This window comes from Clarias gariepinus, chromosome 18, assembly GCF_024256425.1.
Source record: "Clarias gariepinus isolate MV-2021 ecotype Netherlands chromosome 18, CGAR_prim_01v2, whole genome shotgun sequence".
Classification (NCBI taxonomy): domain Eukaryota; kingdom Metazoa; phylum Chordata; class Actinopteri; order Siluriformes; family Clariidae; genus Clarias; species Clarias gariepinus.
Genome location: NC_071117.1, coordinates 7,124,218 through 7,144,498, shown reverse-complemented (window position 1 = coordinate 7,144,498; position 20,281 = coordinate 7,124,218). Strand labels below are relative to the sequence as shown.

Sequence of the window (20,281 nt, the reverse complement as noted above, 5' to 3'; positions counted from 1 at the left end):
GGGGCCATCATTGAGGCCTCTCCTCCTCCGGCCACCCGACAGGCACCTGTCGGCTGACCTTGAGCGTTTGGGGGATTTATTTAATTTATTTATTTTTACCGCGAATCGAGGTGTACGCGTTGGACCGCGCGTTACCACCTCTAACACCAACTAACACACCGGCTCATCACTCGAGGAGCGCTCTGGAGTGATAGTTTCCATCTCCACGGAAGCGAGAGAGAAAGTTCTTTCCCCCCTTCACAAGAAGCGCCAAAGCGCACTGGAAAAGTGGAAGGTAAAAGACTCATGATCCGGCGAGAGAGCGAGAGAAAAGGAAAATACTGTCTTGTGCGCCTCCGCCAGATTGCACGCCAGAAATGCGCTGTGGGTCGCTTTTTCACTTTAAGACGGCGAACCCGAGCGCGCGGGACTTTAAGAGGAAGAAAATCGCAATACTTACCTGCTCCCTGAAGCCCGAGATAGCGTGCTCCTCCCCCAAACACTCAAACAGAAAACGCGAAGATCGCCCTCAGCGAGATATTCTTCTACACAGAGGGACGGACTCGTGTCTAGCTCTGCCATCTTTCTGGTGAGTAGTACGACACTTTCTATTTTCGCTTTCTGTTAAAAAATGCTTGCACACACGCAAACACACAACATGGATCCTGAAGTAAAAATTATCTGAGGGTGTTTCCGGTTCATGCCTATTTATAACCTCCAGGTGCACCTCATTGGTTGACAAGTTATACATGCCAAATTATTTGTAAGCACCTTTAATATTAGCATACAGCAGGTCTAGTGTCCTATCCCCCTAGTGTGGCAATCCACATATTGAATGAAAGTGGAAATAGTCTTGGTCAGCGATGTGTGGTTGAAATCAGTGGAGATCAGGAGAAAGGTGTCGAGTCTGGAGTTTGGCGGTTACAGAATAAATGACGGCATTTGTGGACGGAGGAATGTATTCAGCAGTTAGATTTTAATTTTAATAGATATTAACATGTATAAAGAGCTGAACCCCATTCAATCAATACCAGAGTCAAAGTGGGGAGTTCAAAGTGATCAAAGGTTCAATTGACACAACAAGATGCCTGCAATCCAGCTGATTTACGGTAACTTTTGCTTGATTAACCCTTCACATGCTTCGGGGCAGGAAAATCCTGGAATAGGTTGGTACATTCATCTCTAAAATATTAACAAATGAGACGTACATGTTTGGGCATAGACTGTAGGTTTTGATCAGCTAAACAATAAGAAACGAAGCTGCAATTCCTATCAATAATTTTTATTCTAATGTTATTGTAAAGAAAAATAAATAAATAAATAATTATTTTGAAGGGACTGAATGAAGAAAATTTTATTTTAATGATTGTTTACTCAAGGAGTGTGCTCATAAAAAAAAAAAAAAACTTAAAAAAAAATGTCTGATTTGGGAACTATATAGAAATATATGTATGAAAATTTATGTATTATTTTATTATTATTTAAATGACATATATGTAAGGAAAGCACAATATGGGACAATTAAAACTAAAAGCAAATAAAGTATAATCTGTAATATGTAATGTTATTAAAATATAAACAGAAAAGATTAAATTGAAAGAAAATGCTACATTTACAAACAGTTTAGAGAACTAATTAAAACACAAACCCTCGCTTTGCCTGAGTAGGAGGAGTTGAAGAGGCTTTCTTTAGTTGGTCTCTCTAGAGGGGTGTGCATGAGGCTGAAGTATATAAAAACTGAAATACTGCTTGTTAACACACACTTCCTCAGACTGAGCCAGGATCAGCAGGCAGGATGTATGTGGACGTGGTGTGGCTGACAGCTGCGCTTCTCTCTTTTCCCCTGATCACCTTGTGTGACCCACTGTGAGTACACACACACACACACACACACACACACACGCTGCACTGTTGTTATCATGTTTTAATCACGCCTTAGCTAGAAATTAACAAACACTTCAACAAATTCATTAAACACTATATGAACAGGCCTCTTAACATACAAATGTTGTTCTTTTTTGTTGACAAAAATATAATAATACAGATTTAAAAATAAAGTGATTTTTTTTTTATTAAAATATTTGCAAAATATAGAAATGTTTTTTTACAGTAACTATGTTTAAATTAAACTATTAAGAAGTATATTGTTATTACATTATAATTATTAATATAATTATTAATAATAGTTACCATATATTATTATTATTATTATTATTATTATTATTATTATTAATAATAATAATAATAATAATAATAATGATATTAATAATAATAATAATAATAACAATAATAATATTATTAATAATAATAATCATAATAATAATCATAATAATAATAATAATAATAATTACCAGCAGATATATAACAAAGCGCCTGCTGGTAAAAAAAAAAAAAAGCAACACCTAAACAATGACAAGCAACAAAAAATAATGAATATATATATACCAGGCCTACATTTATGTGGAGTAACTGGTGCAACTACAGAAAATCTTCCCAGTATAATTCTCTGTTAATTCCCACCCACCAGTTATCATAACTCTCCACCCCTTTAATACAACAGCTACAGAATGGGAAGGGGTGAAATTCTACGGCTCCGTCACACACTTGGAGAAAGCACTAAACTTGTGTTGCTGTGATGACCAGGCAAAAGATTATACATTATAAAATATTAGGCTCCTCCCACATCAGTTTTGGTGTTCTGTCTCAGATGACTGTGTCATCATTGTAATAAACTCACAAACTCCTGTAGAAAGGATGTAGTGTTATTTAGTGCAACAATCAGGAGTCAGATCATGGAGGTTTTACATGACTTAATGACAAACAAAAAAATATATATATATTTTACAGTTACTTTGCGTGCACATTCGTTAGGGAGTTTCTGTAGGACCCAATTATGAAATAACCCCAATGATACATTTAATTCAATTCTTCATTTTGTTTTACCAGGAATGTCTTGGTGGCCCCAAACCTGCTGCGTATTGGGACCAATGAGAAAGTGTTTGTGGAGGCTCAGGATTATACTGGAAGTAACCTCAATGTCAAGATCAGTGTGAAGAACCATCCACATAAAAATATAGAACTGGCCTCTGTGTCTGTGGTCCTCACTGCTGATAACAACTATCAGGCTGTGGCAGACATAAAAGTGGGTTCTTGGCAAATTATATTCATACTTTGATAGTATTTGTGAATTTAATCACTGTTAAATAAATAAATAAACAAATCTTAAGCTATGCTTCAGTTTAACAATAATTACTGAAATTTAAATTACACATTGTGTGGAGTAGTTTACAATATATATCTATTCTTATTATTATTATTATTTATTTTTTGTAAGTCATATTTCTATTAAACTGCCTTTGTTTTGTTGTGGTTCAGATTCCTGACAATAAGGACTTCTTTAGTGATGATCCTTTAGAGAAGCAGTATGTGTACCTGCAGGCTCAGTTTCCCTCTGCCCTGCTTGAGAAAGTGACCCTGGTCTTCTTCCAGTCTGGCTACATATTTGTTCAGACAGACAAGAGCATCTACACACCTGGTACAACAGGTAAAGCAGTCTGGACTGATATATTCAGGAATGATGTTCAGTGTGGTTGGTCTATTTAATATTAATTAATTTAATGCATACATAAAGCAAATTAATAATTTCTGTCGTAGTTCGTTACAGAATTTTCTCACTGACTCCTGATCTGGAGCCTGTTGAACAAAGCAGTGGAATCTATGTGGAAATCATAGTAAGTAACTTAAACAACTCAGCTAGGATTTCTTACATTGGACAGTTTGTGACTGTTTCTGTGATTTATTCATGAGTTAAATTCCTGTATCTGGTCAACCTATCCATACATTATCTATTTACTGAGAAATATAAAAAAGATGAAGAAAGTCAATGTTACTTTTGAAGCTCTGTGACCTTTTTTGCTTTCAAGAATCCTCAAGGAATCACAATTAGCAGGGAAACACTATTCCCTAAGCAAGGAACCATAACAGCATTATACAGCATCCCTGAAATTGCCAAGTGAGTTCACTGCATTAATACTTCCAATATGAAGTGTCAGTAAAATATAATTACAGACAGGCCTATCCGTGCACTAAATGCATATGTTAATACTTGGACAGACTACTAACTGAAATTAAAATCTCTTTCTTTCTCTCTCTCTCTCTCCAGACCTGGAATATGGTCTGTAGCAACGCAGTATAAAAACACCCCACAGAAGAATTTCACTGCTGAATTTGAAGTTAAAGAATATGGTACAGTTTAGAATTAGACTATACAGTAATATACTATATTTGTTACTTCTACATGTTTGTTATATAATTTATTTTATTTATTTATTAATTTATTATTTTGTTTGTTTGTTTGTTTGTTTGTTTGTTTACTTGACAGTACTCCCAAGCTTTGAGGTAACATTAAAACCATCCAAATCATTCTTCTTTGTGGATGATCAGGACCTTCAAGTGGAAATAACTGCCAAGTAAGCAGAATATGTCAAGGGAAATAAATTACTAGCAATAAAAATAATTTAGCAAATCCAGTTGTAGTGAGAACATTTCATATTCAATTCAAATAAAATGTTTTGGAAGTGTGTATGTGTGAGAAAAATGTGTCTAGATAATAATGAAATAAATAAATGAATAAATGAAATGTCTTCAATGAGCAAGCCAAGGGTGACGGCGACAGTGGCAAGGAAAAACTCCCTAAGATGGGAATAGGAAGAAACCTTGAGAGGAACCAGACTCAATCACGGTACCCATCCTCATTTGGGTGATAACAGATAGAAATTATATAACATCATGTGTATTATGCAGCTGAAAGTTCAATATAACAGAAGTTATTTAAATTAACATGAAGTCCAGTTCAGCATAGGGATGAGTCAGTAGGTGCAGAGGGCAGATGGGGTCTGGATCACTGGAGCTGGTACTTCTCTGGATGCCTCAGAAACCTTGCAGGGTATCTTCAGATGCCTCGGGATGGGTAGAAAGATAAAGAACAGATACAGTAGAAAGAATTAGCATAGTTGCCATTTAGGATAGATATACTGGAGAATGAGGTTATGGGATGAGTTACGAGTATGCCAGATTAAAAAGACGTGCCTTGAGTCTGCTTTTAAACTGGGAAACGTTGTCTGAGCCCCGAACACTGTCTGGAAGGCTTTTCTAAAGCTTTGGAGCTAAATATGGAAATACCCTACCCCCCATATAAATACGAAATAAACGAAATAAACAATCCTGTTAATGTTATAATAACACCCAGAGAGATTGTGTGAGTGAGAAAAGCTATCACAACAAAAAAAAACTAGTTTGTCCTAAAGACTTATATTGGAAGCTTTCTTCTGTTCATTCAAAATTAACATTTCTATATTAACACTTGAAGCATCCCCTGTCTAAGTCCATAGGTATAAGCTATTACTAAAGAATTGACAAGGTATTCAGACAAGCCCTGCTCTCATAGAAAATAAATACACTTCTTTTAATCATGCTTTTGCTTTTGTCAATTAAGTAATCAATCAATTAATCCATCAATTAAATGGATTCAGCAGCAGTGTGGCATACATTTCCCTGATGTGTTCATTAAGAAAAAAATTTATACAGTTTATTAAGAATAAGTAATAATGCTATTTGTTTATATACAGTACATACATTTTTAACTGTGTCTCATGATCTTACATTTTTAATTATATGAAGATACCTGTTCGGAAAAAAATTGGATGGTGTTGCGTTTGTGGTTTTTGGCATTAAGAAGAAGGACGACAGTAAGACCACTCTCCCCGCCTCTTTGAAAAGAGAACCAGTAAGTTTTTCTGACTTTCGATGATTCACATTAGAATATCAGTAAGGAAATAACAGTAATTTCATTTATTTATGTGTATTATTTAAATACTATCATTCACATGGACAAAATTTGGATTTATTTATTTATTTGCTTATGTGTTTATTTATTAATAATTTTTTTATTTATATTTTAAATCCAACCAAGTATTAAAACATTTTTTAATTAAATGTCAACTCCACCAACACGTTTTTTTGTCATGTATTGATGCAAGACATGATTCATATGCAGATCTTTCTTTAGTATTAAGGATGCTCTAATCAGGGTCTTTGTGGCCGATCACTGATCCCTGATCACAGAAATCAGAATTAGTCTTCATCGATGCTACTGTAAGTGTGGGTTATTAGGATCTGTCATTTAATATGTTCTATTTATTTATTTATTTATTCATTTATTTATTAGTTAGTTTGTTTATTTAAATATTCTAAAAACAGTATCAGTGAACAAATACAATTATGATCTGAGAAAGTATTATAAATTTAAAACCTTCATTTATTGTAAGGCAAAATATGCAACATGTTGCATTCATTTATTATTTCAAGTAGATAAGAAACTGAATAGCCTATGCTCAACTAAAAAGCAAAAACTTTCTTATCTTAAGTAGAATCAAGGGGATCTCACACACTGCAAAATGCTTATGAAAAATGTACATTTCCTGCCCTACTCACTCATTATAATGTGCAGAATGTGAGTGTGTATTTGGTGAGACAATCATAGCTACTTATTAGTAAGCAGCAAGGGTAGGCATTTCTTTATCATTCTCAAAATGTCTGCATTTTTAAGAGGCAGTCTGCATGGAGCGGTAGGCTGGGCTGCCTGGGCTAGTGCTGGGAACGGCTCTTTATTTCTCTTTGCATTATTATTTTGGTGGTAATCTTCTTAACTATTTTACTCTCTGCAGCGTAGGACTTAAGCTTTTTGATGCTTGCCACCTGCCGTTGCCCACTAGGTGGATAATACTCTAATTATTCACAGTTTGTTGTTTTAAAGTGCTGAATAAGGTTTGTGCTGTTAAGGCTTTAGGCAGACGTTCCCTCACGTGATTTAGCTGTAGCAAAAAAAAAGGAAAATTATATTGCTGAATTGACATATTTTAAAAAGACTTTCGACTAATTTACTTTGCATCTTCACAAATAACATTTGTGTATTTAAAAATAACCAAAACACACCTAAATCAAATCAGGGACACAAGACAGCAAATTAACCTTGATGGTATGGTATGTGGAAAAGGAAAGAAGTACATCCAAAAATCTCAGATTATGAATTAATAAGTAAATAAATGGTCAAGATTGGTCTATAAACACAGAATCATAGAGAAAAAAAACATGTCAACAGGGTTTACTTATGGTTTCTCTGCAACAGCTACATCATTGTAGTTCCCAATTAAGCTTTCCCTGAGATATCAATAGGCTTATGTTTTATCCCAGTTAGCCAGAATTAGTATTTTGCATTTTCAGATTTGTTTTTTATTTTGCCCATAAAAAATGATGTTGAGTTTACTTGGTTCTATTTTAAACAAAATGAATGCATAAAGTAGACCTGTGACACACACACTGCTTTTCTCCTGTAAGTGTTATATATGACACACACAAACAAAATAAATTAAATCCTGCTAGTAAACCTTCACAGGATTTTATTTTTGATAAACATGTTTGCAAATTCAAGATTTCAACATTTCAACACCAATTGTAAATAACTAGTACTTCTGCTCATGTGTAGTAATTTATGTTCCATATAGATCACAAATGGAGAAGGGAGTGCGACTCTGACTAGACAGATGATCCAACACACTTTCCCTAATATTCAGGATCTGATCGGAAGCTCTTTGTACATTTCTGTCAGCGTTTTAACTGAAACAGGTAACATGTGGGTCCGTGCATGTAGGGGGTATGTTTAAATCTACACTACCTCAAGCTGCCATGTATTATTAACACTGTTTCAGGTAGTGAAATGGTTAAAGCAGAGAAGGGGGGCATTCAAATTGTGAAATCACCCTACACCATTGACTTCAAGAGGACCCCAAAATTCTTCCACCCTGGAATGTCTTTTGATGTCATGGTATGGTTTATTGTCTTTTCACACAACATGTATAATACACTCCATGTATAATAGCGGGTGAGTCTGGGTCAGAAGATAAGTGCATAAAGTGAAGGTCTCATCATGCCTGTTGGCCACTGCACAATCCTCTGGAGGCAGTGTTATGATGTGGGGTTTCTTCAGTTGCTGGTTCTAGGCTCAGCAAATTTGTGTGGAAATGAAATGAAATTGTGAAATAGTGGTTCTATGAGCATGATACATTAGTTTATTCTTATTTAAAGTGGCCACCATTAAAAGTCTTTTGCGTGTGCTGTAGAAGACTTTACAGAGTTGTTTAACTCTCCTGTCATCATTTCAATATCTGGTTAAAAAACTGTGGAAACACTGGATGAAAATATGATGTTGCATAAAGTGATGTCATTATCAAATATAAATTAACAAAAGCTAAAAAAGATCAAACGAAATTTTAGAGTGCAACTTTATTCTTGGCAAGGGAAGGTATAACTTTTATCCAAAGCAATTTCACCATGTTCTGTTAGAAATGTATGTCTTTATCATGTCATCCAATTTCAATCTGAAAAATAAAATAAAATAAAACCATAATAAGTTGCCGAAATAAATGAAAACCATTAAAAAAATAATACTACTGGTGTGCTGCTCATATTAAATTTGTTAAATATGCATGATCAAAAATGCTATACTTTTGCTTGATATGCAGATTAAAATATTTATATTGTTATTTTATGTCTCATCAAGAACAATTTCATTATACCCTGTATGCGTGATCTGGATTTGTAAAGGTTTATGTAACCAATCCGGACCAGTCTCCTGCTGAAAATGTGGACGTGGTGGTCACACCTGGTGATGTGAAGGGTCGAACCAAGAGCAACGGCATGGTCAAGGTCATAGTGAACACTCAGGCAGGAGTCAAATCACTACAAATCACTGTAAGTCATATAAGAAAAGAAGGTTTAAGGACCTTTTTCATAATTGTTATTAACTTAAATTAAATTCTATTAATACAATGCTAAAGCTCATCCTGGTTGTGCTGGTAAACCATCTTTTTCAGTAGCTAAATTATTTACAGTTTCCTTAGACTGTACCCTGAAAAAACTGATTAATACTGTACATGTTTACCTTACCATAGTGCTATTTATCTTTTGTTTTTCTTTCTGCGGGTTGAATTGATTTTTTAAAAGCATTGAATGACCCCAGAAATTTTAAACAAATTTAAAATGGTTGTTATGTAAACAGGCAAAAACCACAGCTCCAGGCATTTTACCTGAAAGACAAGCTGTGAACCAGATGACAGCCCAGGCTTACACCACCAAAGGAGGCTCCACCAATTACTTACATATAAGTGTATATGCTGCAGAACTGGCAATCGGTGATCTGATGAACATCAATCTAAACTTCAAAAGTAGTGCCCAAAATCAAGATTTCACTTATCTGGTGGGTATCTTAGATACACATTGGTTTAAATATTGTGGTGATATTTTGAGGTAGTCCTACTGGTTTGTGTATTACATTAACAATAATAATTCTAAGCATATATTGTACATAACCCTAAATAGCCTTACTTTGAACTTTAGTAATTAAAGAAATTATTTGGGAATTTATTAATAAAGCTCAGGGCTTCTCTTTATATCAGATCCTTAGTAAAGGACAGATTGTGAAAGGACAGAGGTTTAAAAGACAAGGGCAGTCTCTGGTGAGCCTGTCTCTGCCCGTCACCAAGGAACTGGTTCCCTCATTTCGAGTGGTGGCGTATTACCATGTAGGATCCTCAGAGGTTGTGTCAGACTCAGTCTGGGTTGACGTGAAGGACACATGCATGGGAACGGTAGGCAAAATAAATAAAAAAATAAATGAATTATATAATTACTACATCAACAATGTTTTGTATTAGGCAGAATCTAGAAAAATTGCATGACACAACAAATTTTGTTTAATAGCTGAACATTCCTTTCTTATGAAACATACATCAAATTCAATACTGTAGATGTAAACAAAATCTCTTAGTGTTGTGGAAAATGTATGGATTTATTTTTTTATATAGGTTTTTGACAAAAAAAATTTAGTGTTTAGAACAAAAAAATAATGGCAAAAGTCTGTTCTGTTTCTTTTGGCTGCTCCCATTTGGAATCCCCAAAATGTATCACTAAATACACATACAGTAGAACCTTGGATTGACAGTAACTGCAAGCGTTTTGCAAGACGAGCAAAAGTTTTACATGAATGTAAACTTTTTAAACAAGTAAGGTCTTGATATCCAAGTACCGTAGTATACCTGTACATGCAATTTGTTTAAAGTAGAAATTTACATATGGTAAAAATTAATTAATCAATCAATCAATGGTTCATCAGAAAGCTTAATGTTCAGCTATTAAACAACACCAAATAAAATACACAGAATTTGTATGTAATTCGTTTGTGTGGTGATTCCACAATTTTTGCCAGCCATTGCATTGTATTGCTGGCCATCACATTCTACTCTTGTCAGTTTTCGGACAATTGAAACATTGCACCAAAAAACATGCTGAAACTTTAACATTGCCCAGCTAACACGTTTATGTCCACTGCTGATATAATGTTTGTCTCCTTTTTCCCCCTTATCATCATATATATTGTAGCTAAAATTGGAAGTAAAGGAATCTTTAAAATGGAAAAAAATATTTGCGCCTGGTGATGAGTTTCATCTCATAGTTACTGGAGATCCAAAAGCCAAGGTTGGTCTGGTAGCAGTGGATAAGGCTGTCTTTGTCCTCAACAAGAACAGACTTACACAGACCAAGGTGAGTTTTTTATTTTTTATTTTATGTTTGGTTTTCTAAGAATATGGGTAAAGGCACAACGATGTACAAAACAATGTCTCCTGATTCTAATTATGCAAAATAAAATAGACTATATATTTACACTAAAATCCTTTTTTTTCCCCACCAATAGATCTGGGATGTTATTGAGAAGCATGACACTGGCTGTACAGCTGGCAGTGGTAAAGATGGCATGGGTGTTTTTTATGATGCAGGTCTACTGTTTCAGTCTGATAAAGCAGGAGGCACCACTGAAAGAACAGGTAAAACTTGTGTGTTTTTTAGCAAGAGAATCAAACACTTTGCAGTGGTGTAACAAGTAAATAATCAGTAGTCAGTAATGTGATAAAGCATTTACTTGCATAATTAGAAAGAAAAAAAATCTACTGGATTAGTTTTAGGATTTCCCATTTTTAATAGCTCCTGAGTGTCCTGCTCCACCGAAGCGAAAACGAAGAGCTGAGACTCTCGTCCAGATCACGGAAAAGCTGTGTAAGAAAATATTATTTAAAAATGTAAATGTTTAAAAAATTATTGTTCAATAATGGGACACTTTGCTGATCGTTATTTCAAAATTTTTTCTATAGTTGGTAAATATTCTGGTGAACAGAAGCAATGCTGTGCGGATGGACTGAAACAGAACAGATTGGGCTACACATGTGAACGGAGAGCCTCATATATTTTGGATGGTGAAGACTGTGTCAAGGCCTTCCTGGACTGTTGTAATGAGAGCCAAAAACGAAAGGACAAGCAAAAAGAATTGCATCTGGCTCGCAGTAAGTGCATCTTTGGTTAAGATTAAATACTTTAGTTTTTAATAAGTGAATGTCACTGTCACTTATCCAGTGCATGATTTACAAATGTACTTTTGTGCAGGTGATGATGATGATGATGATGATGACTATATAAGCTATAATAAAATTGACACCCGGACACAGTTCCCTGAAAGCTGGTTGTGGGATGACATAAACCTGCCAGCCTGTGAAGGAAACCTACCATGGTAAATGCGATAAACTTTAACTTCTTAATATATATACACATATATATATAATATTATATATTTTTTTATTAATTAATTTATTATTTCTTTATACCTTGTCTTTTGTTGCAGTAAATCAACAAGCCTCACCTTGAACAAAACATATCTGAAAGACTCGATTACTACCTGGCAGATCCTAGCCATCAGTCTATCCAAGACCCATGGTCAGTGTCATTCTTTTTTAACCACCTAAAATGTAATATCTACTGATGTTAACATGAATGATGTCTAAAAATTGTACACAGAGGAACATAAAGGCAAATATTAAGACATGTATCCTTCCCTGTAGGCATCTGTGTATCTGATCCCTATGAAATAACAGTGGCAAAAGACTTCTTTGTGGATCTTAAGTTACCTTACTCAGCAGTACGCAATGAACAACTAGAAATCAAAGCTATTCTGCATAACTTCTTCAATAGGAAACAGAGGGTACCTATTATTATTATTATTATTATTATTATTATTATTATTATTATTATTTATTTATTATTATTATTATTTGTTTTATCTTCATATATATATATATATATATATATATATATATATATATATATATATATATATATATGTACTGCATCTTAAAGAATTAAAATATCATGAAAAAGTTAATGGGATTTTTTTTTACTGTGACGGGCTGCAAAGTGCCTTAACATACAATTGTTGCAAAAATTGGTTGTTTATGTAACAATCTCGGCAGCAACCTCACAGTCATCCTTGTTTGTTCCCACCACTCAGCATTCAGCATCAGCAGTATAGTAACCATCGACCTGATCATCAATTATCAAATGATATATAGGTCACTGTGTATGGCCAAAGCAAAGGAAAAAACAGTCCTCTGAAACTGGTCAAGTCCAGGGACCAGACTCAAAATGAGACCTAAAAACTTGCTAATAATGAGAGCCAAAGAAGTCCTTCAGGAAGCCTGAAGGAATATCCATATTACAAAAATATGGGTTAGATTATTAGAGCAGACTCATGCAGCATGTAGTTTTTTTGTTTACTGAGAGCTCTGAGGTTTGAAATTAAATTCCGAGCTAGAGTTATTGTCTGTTTGGAGTTTTGTGCTTATTATCCAATTTAAGTTCGTGCAGACTCACTGGTTACCCACATGCCAAGTCAGTTGACTAGATATAATAAATTTTCCCCAAGTGTGCATGGGTATGTCCATAATCTACTATGATGGATTGACATTAAACGATAAAATGGTTGCAGAAGCTGTATGAATTAAATTAGTTCAGCCACTTAGTCCACTGTATATCTCACACTAAACTTGCTTTCTAACAAGTTAACAGAATTCCTACTTTTTTGGCACTGAAGGCATCTGTCTGACTTCCTGTGCCCATCAGGTGCATGTGGAATTCTTTGAGACAGAGCATGTTTGCAGTGCAGCCAGCAAAAAGAAGAAATACCGTACCATAGTTAATATTGATGCCAAGTCCACCAGAGCCATCCCATATGTTATTATTCCCATGGAAATAGGGAACCATCAGATAGAGGTGCAGGCTGCGAGTGCAACATTTCATGATGGAGTGAGGAGAACCCTGAAGGTGGTGGTGAGTATCAGCAGATTATACTGTAGATCAGTCAGATTTCCAGATAGGATTAGCAAAAACCTTTAATAAAAAGCAAGCTGAAAAATGAATGTGCATCAATGTAAGGCGAAACGTTTCCTTTTTTGTTCACTCAGTCTGAAGGTGTACTAACTGAACTCCCAGAACACAATCTGGAACTAAATCCATCTCGCTCACCTGGTGAGATTTAAAGTGTTCTATGCCTAATTAACAGAAAACATTTTATTTCTTCTCTTTTTATTACCCCTGCACATGGTTCCATTTTGAGGTGTCTTAATAAGTTTCTGTTTCTGTTGAAAGGTGGCGTTCAAGTTCTACATTTAAAGAGTGATATACCAAATGGGCAGGTTCCAAACAGTCCTGCAAGCACATACATCACTGTGTCTGGTAAGGAAAAAAAAATGAAGAAACATAACTTAAACCAATACAGATTATGTGATGCAAAGTGCTTTTGTGATTATCATCCCAATCACAAATGCTCTTATAAAGTGGGATGAATGTTAAGAAGTTGGATAAATGCTGTTATAAAGTGGAATATTTTTATCAGTGAAAAGCAGTAAACAAATTTGTTCCTGAGCTTGTCAGTAACTGTTTAGATTCTGCAGTATCATTTATCCCAGGAATTTCACAACTTTCAGATAGTATTTCAGATTGTCCGAATTATTATTATTATTATTATTATTATTATTATTATTATTATTATTCACAGTAGTTTTTAAGAAGAGAAAAAAATCACATTCTTATTGATTTATTGTGTAAAATAAATAAGTAAACAAATAAAACTACAAATTTGTCAAGAGCGTTAAAAATTTACATAATGAAAATAGAGAATCCCTACAGCCATTCTCAAAAAACAAAAAAAAAAAACTATTCTGGTCAATTGATCTTGCACAATGATACTTATCAGGAGGTGGAATATATTTGACCTGAAGTCACCAGTCAGTTTTCAGAATTGTGGTGTTGGAGTGTGTGTGTGTGTTCTGGTCTAAAAATCTGGTCAAATTCCACAGAAAAAGTATTATAGCACAGTTACTTAAAAAGTTCATTCTGGTTCAAATAGAAAAGTGTCAGTACAGACAGTGTATCACAGATTTCTTTGTATGAGACCTTGTAGCTGCAAATCAGTCACAGTCCTTTTGTCACCCTCAGATAAGAAAAGATAAAATAAATGTATATAAAATAAATTGGTATCTAGTAATACTTATTTAATTGCCATGTAGAATTAAAAAAATGGAGTAGGTGGAAAAACTTGTAGTACTGTAATTGTCTGAATTCTGTTTTATTTGTAAGTTACCAGGGTACATATTAACTAAGTGTCTCTAAATCACTCCTTGGAATTGCTCTCAAAGTTAATTTAGGACTGAGAACATTCCTAGCTCAGAGAACGACATAAAAGCTTCTTCTATTCTTACTTTCAGTGATGAGTAGCACTGCGCAAAATAAATTTTGTGACATAACTGTTTATGACAACTTTATGAGTTTTAAATAGCAGAGAAGTGAAATGATGAACTTAGTGCGAGTTGTGTGAAAGCTTTATGCATACAGATAAAACTAATAGATGCGTGACTCTGCTGCATGGCATTAACCTAATTAGACCACTAATCCGAGCTGTTTAAAGCCCCTACTGTATAATAGAGCTGTGTAGGACTGTCATAATCTGATCAAAATGACTTAGAAAAGAAAGTCCTGCTTGCAGAGGAGGTAGTAAAATGAAAAGAAATAATTAAAGGAAAATTTTGCCCCATTTTTACCTCTAAAAAGATAAAAAGTGAACAGAGCTAATTAAAAAAAAAAAACATTAATGCCACCTGTCAGTTTGCCGCACATACCCCAGAGAAGTGTAAAACATGGGAACATGTCGTGTTAATGAAGTAATGAATTGCTGCTTATAACAGAGAATCAAAAAAACAACAACAACAACAGTTGTTTAGATGAAAATAATTTAATATAAAGTATATAAAATGGATAATAGGTGGCACGGTGGTGTAGTGGTTAGCACTGTCACCTTGCACCTCCAGGGTCCGAGTTTGATTCCCGGCCAGGCTCGATTCCCGTCTCTGCGTGCATGGAGTTTGCATGTTCCTCAGAGTGCTCCGGTTTCCTCCCACAGTCTAAAGACATGTAGATAAGGCTAATTGGCATTCCCAAATTGCCCATGGTGTGTGAATGAGTGTGTGAGTGTATGTGTGATTGCCCTGTGATATATTGGCACCCTGTCTAGGGTGTACCCTGCCTTGTGCCCTAAGCCTCCTGGGATAGGCTCCAGGTCCCCGCAACCCTAAATACAGGAAAAAGCGGTATAGAAAATGAGTAAGTGAGTAAAATGAATAAGTAAAATTTACATTTACATTTACATTTAGGCATTTGGCAGACGCTCTTATCCAGAGCGACTTACAAAAAGTGCTTTAATGTTTACAACATTGGATACATACTTACACTGGGTTAACTAGGTTAATAACTAAGTACCATTAGTCCAACACAACTGAGTTTTTTTTTTTTTTTTTCGGGGGGAGGGGGGTTAGTCCAAGTACTGGAGAAACAGATGCGTCTTGAGTCGTCGTTTAAAGATAGTCAAAGTCTCTGATGTACGGACATCTAGAGGAAGTTCATTCCACCATCTAGGTGCCAGAACAGAAAAGAGCCTGGATGAATGCCGCCCTCGATCCCTGAGAGATGGTGGGATGAGGCGAGCAGTGCTGGAGGATCGGAGGCAACGTGGTGCAGTGCGTGGTGTAATTAGCGCAGAGAGGTAAGTGGGTGCTGGGCCATTTTTGGCTTTGTAGGCAAGCATCAGTGTTTTGAATTTGATGCGGGCAGCTACAGGAAGCCAGTGCAGGGAGCAGAGGAGTGGGGTGGTGTGGGAGAACTTGGGAAGGTTAAAAACGAGTCGTGCTGCTGCATTCTGGATCAGTTGCAGAGGACGAATCGTGGACAGAGGCAGGCCTGCCAGGAGTGAGTTGCAGTAGTCCAGTCTTGAAATAACAAGGGACTGAACAAGCACCTGAGTAGCCTGTGAAGAAAGAAATGGGCGAATTCTTCTGATATTGTAAAGAAGAAATCGACAAGAGCGAGTAAGGTTAGCGATGTGTGGGGAAAATGACAGATGATTGTCCACGGTTACCCCAAGATTGCGGGCGGTGGTTGAGGGAGTGATTTGGTTGTTGTCCATGGATATCACAAGGTCTTGACCTGGAGATGAGTCACAAGGGATAAACAACAGTATATATTGGGTATATATACACTACCATTCAAAAGTTTGGGGTCACTTTCTAACTCCATGATCGTTCCTGATTTTTATTTCTTTCTACATTGTAAAGGAATGATGAAGGCATCCAAAAAAATGCATTAATCTCCTTTGAACAGTTGATATTGAGATGTGTCTGCTACTTATGCTCTGTAAAGACTTCATAACGCCTCTAACCTGAGGTGCTGTTAATTGGTCATTTTTTAGGCTGATAATTCTAAATTAACATCTCGTCTGCGGCAAAGACAAAGAAATTTGCAAGTGACCCCAAACTTTTGAAAGGTAGTATATATATATATACAGTGGTGTGAAAAACTATTTGCCCCCTTCCTGATTTCTTATTCTTTTGCATGTTTGTCACACAAAATGTTTCTGATCATCAAACACATTTAACTATTAGTCAAAGATAACACAAGTAAACACAAAATGCAGTTTTTAAATTATGGTTTTTATCATTTAGGAAGAAAAAAAATCCAAACCTACATGGCCCTGTGTGAAAAAGTAATTGCCCCCTGAACCTAATAACTGGTTGGGCCACCCTTAGCAGCAATAACTGCAATCAAGCATTTGCAATAACTTGCAACGAGTCTTTTACAGCACTCTGGAGGAATTTTGGCCCCCTCATCTTTGCAGAATTGTTGTAATTCAGCTTTATTTGAGGGTTTTCTAGCATGAACCGCCTTTTTAAGGTCATGCCACAACATCTTAATAGGATTCAGGTCAGGACTTTGACTAGGCCACTCCAAAGTCTTCATTTTGTTTTTCTTCAGCCATTCAGAGGTGGATTTGCTGGTGTGTTTTGGGTCATTGTCCTTCTGCAGCACCCAAGATCGCTTCAGCTTGAGTTGACGAACAGATGGCCGGACATTCTCCTTCAGGATTTTTTGGTACAGAGTAGAATTCATGGTTCCATCTATCACAGCAAGCCTTCCAGGTCCTGAAGCAGCAAAACAACCCCAGACCATCACACTACCACCCCCATATTTTATTGTTGGTATGATGTTCTTTTTCTAAAGGCTGTGTTACTTTTATGCCAGATGTAACGGGACACGCACCTTCCAAAAAGTTTAACTTTTGTCTCGTCGGTCCACAAGGTATTTTCCCAAAAGTCTTGGCAATCATTGAGATGTTTTTTAGCAAAATTGAGACGAGCCTTAATGTTCTTTTTGCTTTAAAGTAGTTTGCGCCTTGGAAATCTGCCATGCAGGCTGTTTTTGTCCAGTCTCTTTCTTATGGTGGAGTCGTGAACACTGACCTTAATTGAGACAAGTGAGGCCTGCAGTTCTTTAGATGTTGTCCTGGGGTCTTTTGTGGCTTCTTGGATGAGTTGTCTCTGCGCTCTTGGGGTAATTTTGGTCGGCCGGCCACTCCTGGGAAGGTTCACCACTGTTCCATGTTTTTGCCATTTGTGGATAATGGCTCTCACTGTGGTTCGCTGGAGTCCCAAAGCTTTAGAAATGGCTTTATAACCTTTACCAGACTGATAGATCTCAATTACTTTTGTATCTTTGTTCCTGAATTTCTTTGGATCTTGGCATGATGTCTAGCTTTTGAGGTGCTTTTGGTCTACTTGTCTGTGTCAGGTAGCTCCTATTTAAGTGATTTCTTGATTGAAACAGGTGTGGCAGTAATCAGGCCAGGGGGTGACTACAGAAATTGAACTCAGGTGTGATAAACCACAGTTAAGTTATTTTTTAACAAGGGGGGCAATCACTTTTTCACACAGGGCCATGTAGATTTGGAGTTTTTTTTCTCCCTTAATAACGTAAACCTTTATTTAAAAACTGCATTTTGTGTTCAATTATGTTATCTTTGACTAATAGTTAACGGTTTTTGATGAGCAGAAACATTTAAGTGTGAGAAACATGCAAAAGAATAAGAAATCAGGAAGGGGGCAAATAGTTTTTCACACCACTGTATATATATATATATATATATATACACTCAACAAAAATATAAACGCAACACCTTTGTTTCTGCTCCGATTTTTCATGAGATGGACTTAAAGATCTAAAATTCATTCTAGATACACATAATTACCATTTCTCTCAAACATTGTTCACAAATCAGTCTAAATGTGTGATAGTGAGCACTTCTGCTTTGCTGAGATAATCCATCCCACCTCACAAGTGTGCCACATCAAGATACTGATCTGACTTATTGTGGGCAGTATAAGGTACACCTGTGCACTACTCATGATGTCAGATCAGCATCTTGATGTGGCACACCTGTGAGGTGGGATGGATTATCCTGCGGAGACAGGATACTACATATTCATTATTGGACCAATTATATACCGCACATGATAAATCCGCATGTGTCTCTGCCTGAACATCATTTCTTCGCTGCTCCTAACCAGTTCAACCAGCATCATTCTGAGAATTTTTGGCCACTTAGGAGCAATTTTCTACTCTGAGACGCTTAGTAAATACAGACCCAGATAACATTTTATAACAAATGAATGCAGAAAACCATAAAATTCCAAGAGTTTCACATACTTTTTTTTACACACACCCAATCTCTGTATTTATCCCCAACAGAGATTAATCTCTTTTTCACATTAACAACCAGCTTTCTCTTCATTCATTAAACTTCAGGTCAAGAGGTGAGTCAGACAATTGAGCAGGCCATCAGTGGAGATTTCATGGGTCGACTGATCGTACAGCCCACTGGCTCTGGAGAGGATAACATGATCTATATGACGCTGCCCTTGACTGCCACACGCTACTTAGATCCCACCAAGCAGTGGGAAGCAGTTGGCCTGCAACGACGTAGCGAAGCTGTCCAACACATTCAAACAGGTGAAAAGATTCTTTCCACACACTCTACAGAAAATTTATGTTTTATACTGACAAAATATGAAAGATTTAACTTTTAGTAATTGTAAGACTTTTTCTCCTTTAGGATACGCACGAGAGCTTACGTACCGTAAAGATGATGGTTCCTATGCTGCATGGGTAGACAGACCCAGCAGCACCTGGTAAAACAGACAAAATACATTTTGAGCAATTTGTTAATTTTTACATAACATTCACTGCTACAGTAGGTCACATGTTTTGACTGCTCGCTTTCTTAATCTTTACCTAAAGGTTGACAGCTTACGTTGCCAAAGTCTTTGCTCTGGCCAGTGACATCATTAGTGTAGACGAAAATGTTCTCTGCAGTGCCCTGAAGTGGCTGATTCTGAATGCACAGATGCCTGATGGCACATTTAAAGAAAATGCTCCAGTGATTCATGCAGAGATGGTCGTAAGTTGAAATTATAATTTTTCTTTTTTTACCTGAAAATTATTGATACCTACCAAAAAAAAAATCCCAAAATAAAACGTTTCTGTAATATCTGGTGTAAAGACTATTCTGTGCATTTCCAGGGTGATGTACGAGGCAAGGATTCTAAGGCATCTCTGACAGCATTTGTCCTGATTGCCCTGCAAGAAGGAAACCACATATGTGCCAAATTAGTCAGAGTATGTCTCACAAAAAAAAAGCTTTTATCTAATTCTACAAAACAGCTTTTGTCTAATTCTGCATTTTTGTTTTGCTGTCTGCATTTAGAGTCTTCCGGAAGCTTCCAGAAAGGCCACTGAATATTTGGAGCGAAAACTCCCCTCACTGACAAATCCATATGCGATAGCTATGACTTCCTATGCCTTGGCCAATGCTGGCAAATTGGACAAAGCCTGTCTCCTGAAAGCTTCCTCTGGTGGTCAGAAACCTATATTCTGAATGTATATATTTAAAAAAAAAACAGTATCAATAAATTATGATGTATGC

General features: G+C 36.1%; 1 protein-coding gene across 1 annotated transcript in view; it reads left to right on the top strand.

Moving 5' to 3' along the window:
- The first annotated feature begins 1,757 nt into the window (after positions 1-1,757).
- Positions 1,758-20,281, top strand: part of LOC128506545 (complement C3-like) — a 29,416-nt gene continuing 10,892 nt past the window's right edge. The window contains exons 1-28 of the mRNA XM_053477041.1: positions 1,758-1,845; positions 2,926-3,121; positions 3,355-3,523; positions 3,634-3,710; positions 3,903-3,991; positions 4,142-4,224; positions 4,361-4,448; positions 5,659-5,764; positions 7,542-7,662; positions 7,746-7,861; positions 8,641-8,787; positions 9,095-9,292; positions 9,492-9,683; positions 10,474-10,635; positions 10,787-10,916; positions 11,074-11,145; positions 11,241-11,429; positions 11,530-11,653; positions 11,765-11,856; positions 11,982-12,121; positions 13,039-13,245; positions 13,380-13,443; positions 13,564-13,650; positions 19,105-19,308; positions 19,412-19,487; positions 19,597-19,756; positions 19,879-19,974; positions 20,063-20,213. Coding sequence (XP_053333016.1) covers positions 1,775-1,845; positions 2,926-3,121; positions 3,355-3,523; positions 3,634-3,710; positions 3,903-3,991; positions 4,142-4,224; positions 4,361-4,448; positions 5,659-5,764; positions 7,542-7,662; positions 7,746-7,861; positions 8,641-8,787; positions 9,095-9,292; positions 9,492-9,683; positions 10,474-10,635; positions 10,787-10,916; positions 11,074-11,145; positions 11,241-11,429; positions 11,530-11,653; positions 11,765-11,856; positions 11,982-12,121; positions 13,039-13,245; positions 13,380-13,443; positions 13,564-13,650; positions 19,105-19,308; positions 19,412-19,487; positions 19,597-19,756; positions 19,879-19,974; positions 20,063-20,213 — 3,607 coding nt within the window. The 5' untranslated portion in view covers positions 1,758-1,774. The remainder of the gene's footprint in view (positions 1,846-2,925; positions 3,122-3,354; positions 3,524-3,633; positions 3,711-3,902; positions 3,992-4,141; positions 4,225-4,360; positions 4,449-5,658; positions 5,765-7,541; positions 7,663-7,745; positions 7,862-8,640; positions 8,788-9,094; positions 9,293-9,491; positions 9,684-10,473; positions 10,636-10,786; positions 10,917-11,073; positions 11,146-11,240; positions 11,430-11,529; positions 11,654-11,764; positions 11,857-11,981; positions 12,122-13,038; positions 13,246-13,379; positions 13,444-13,563; positions 13,651-19,104; positions 19,309-19,411; positions 19,488-19,596; positions 19,757-19,878; positions 19,975-20,062; positions 20,214-20,281) is intronic.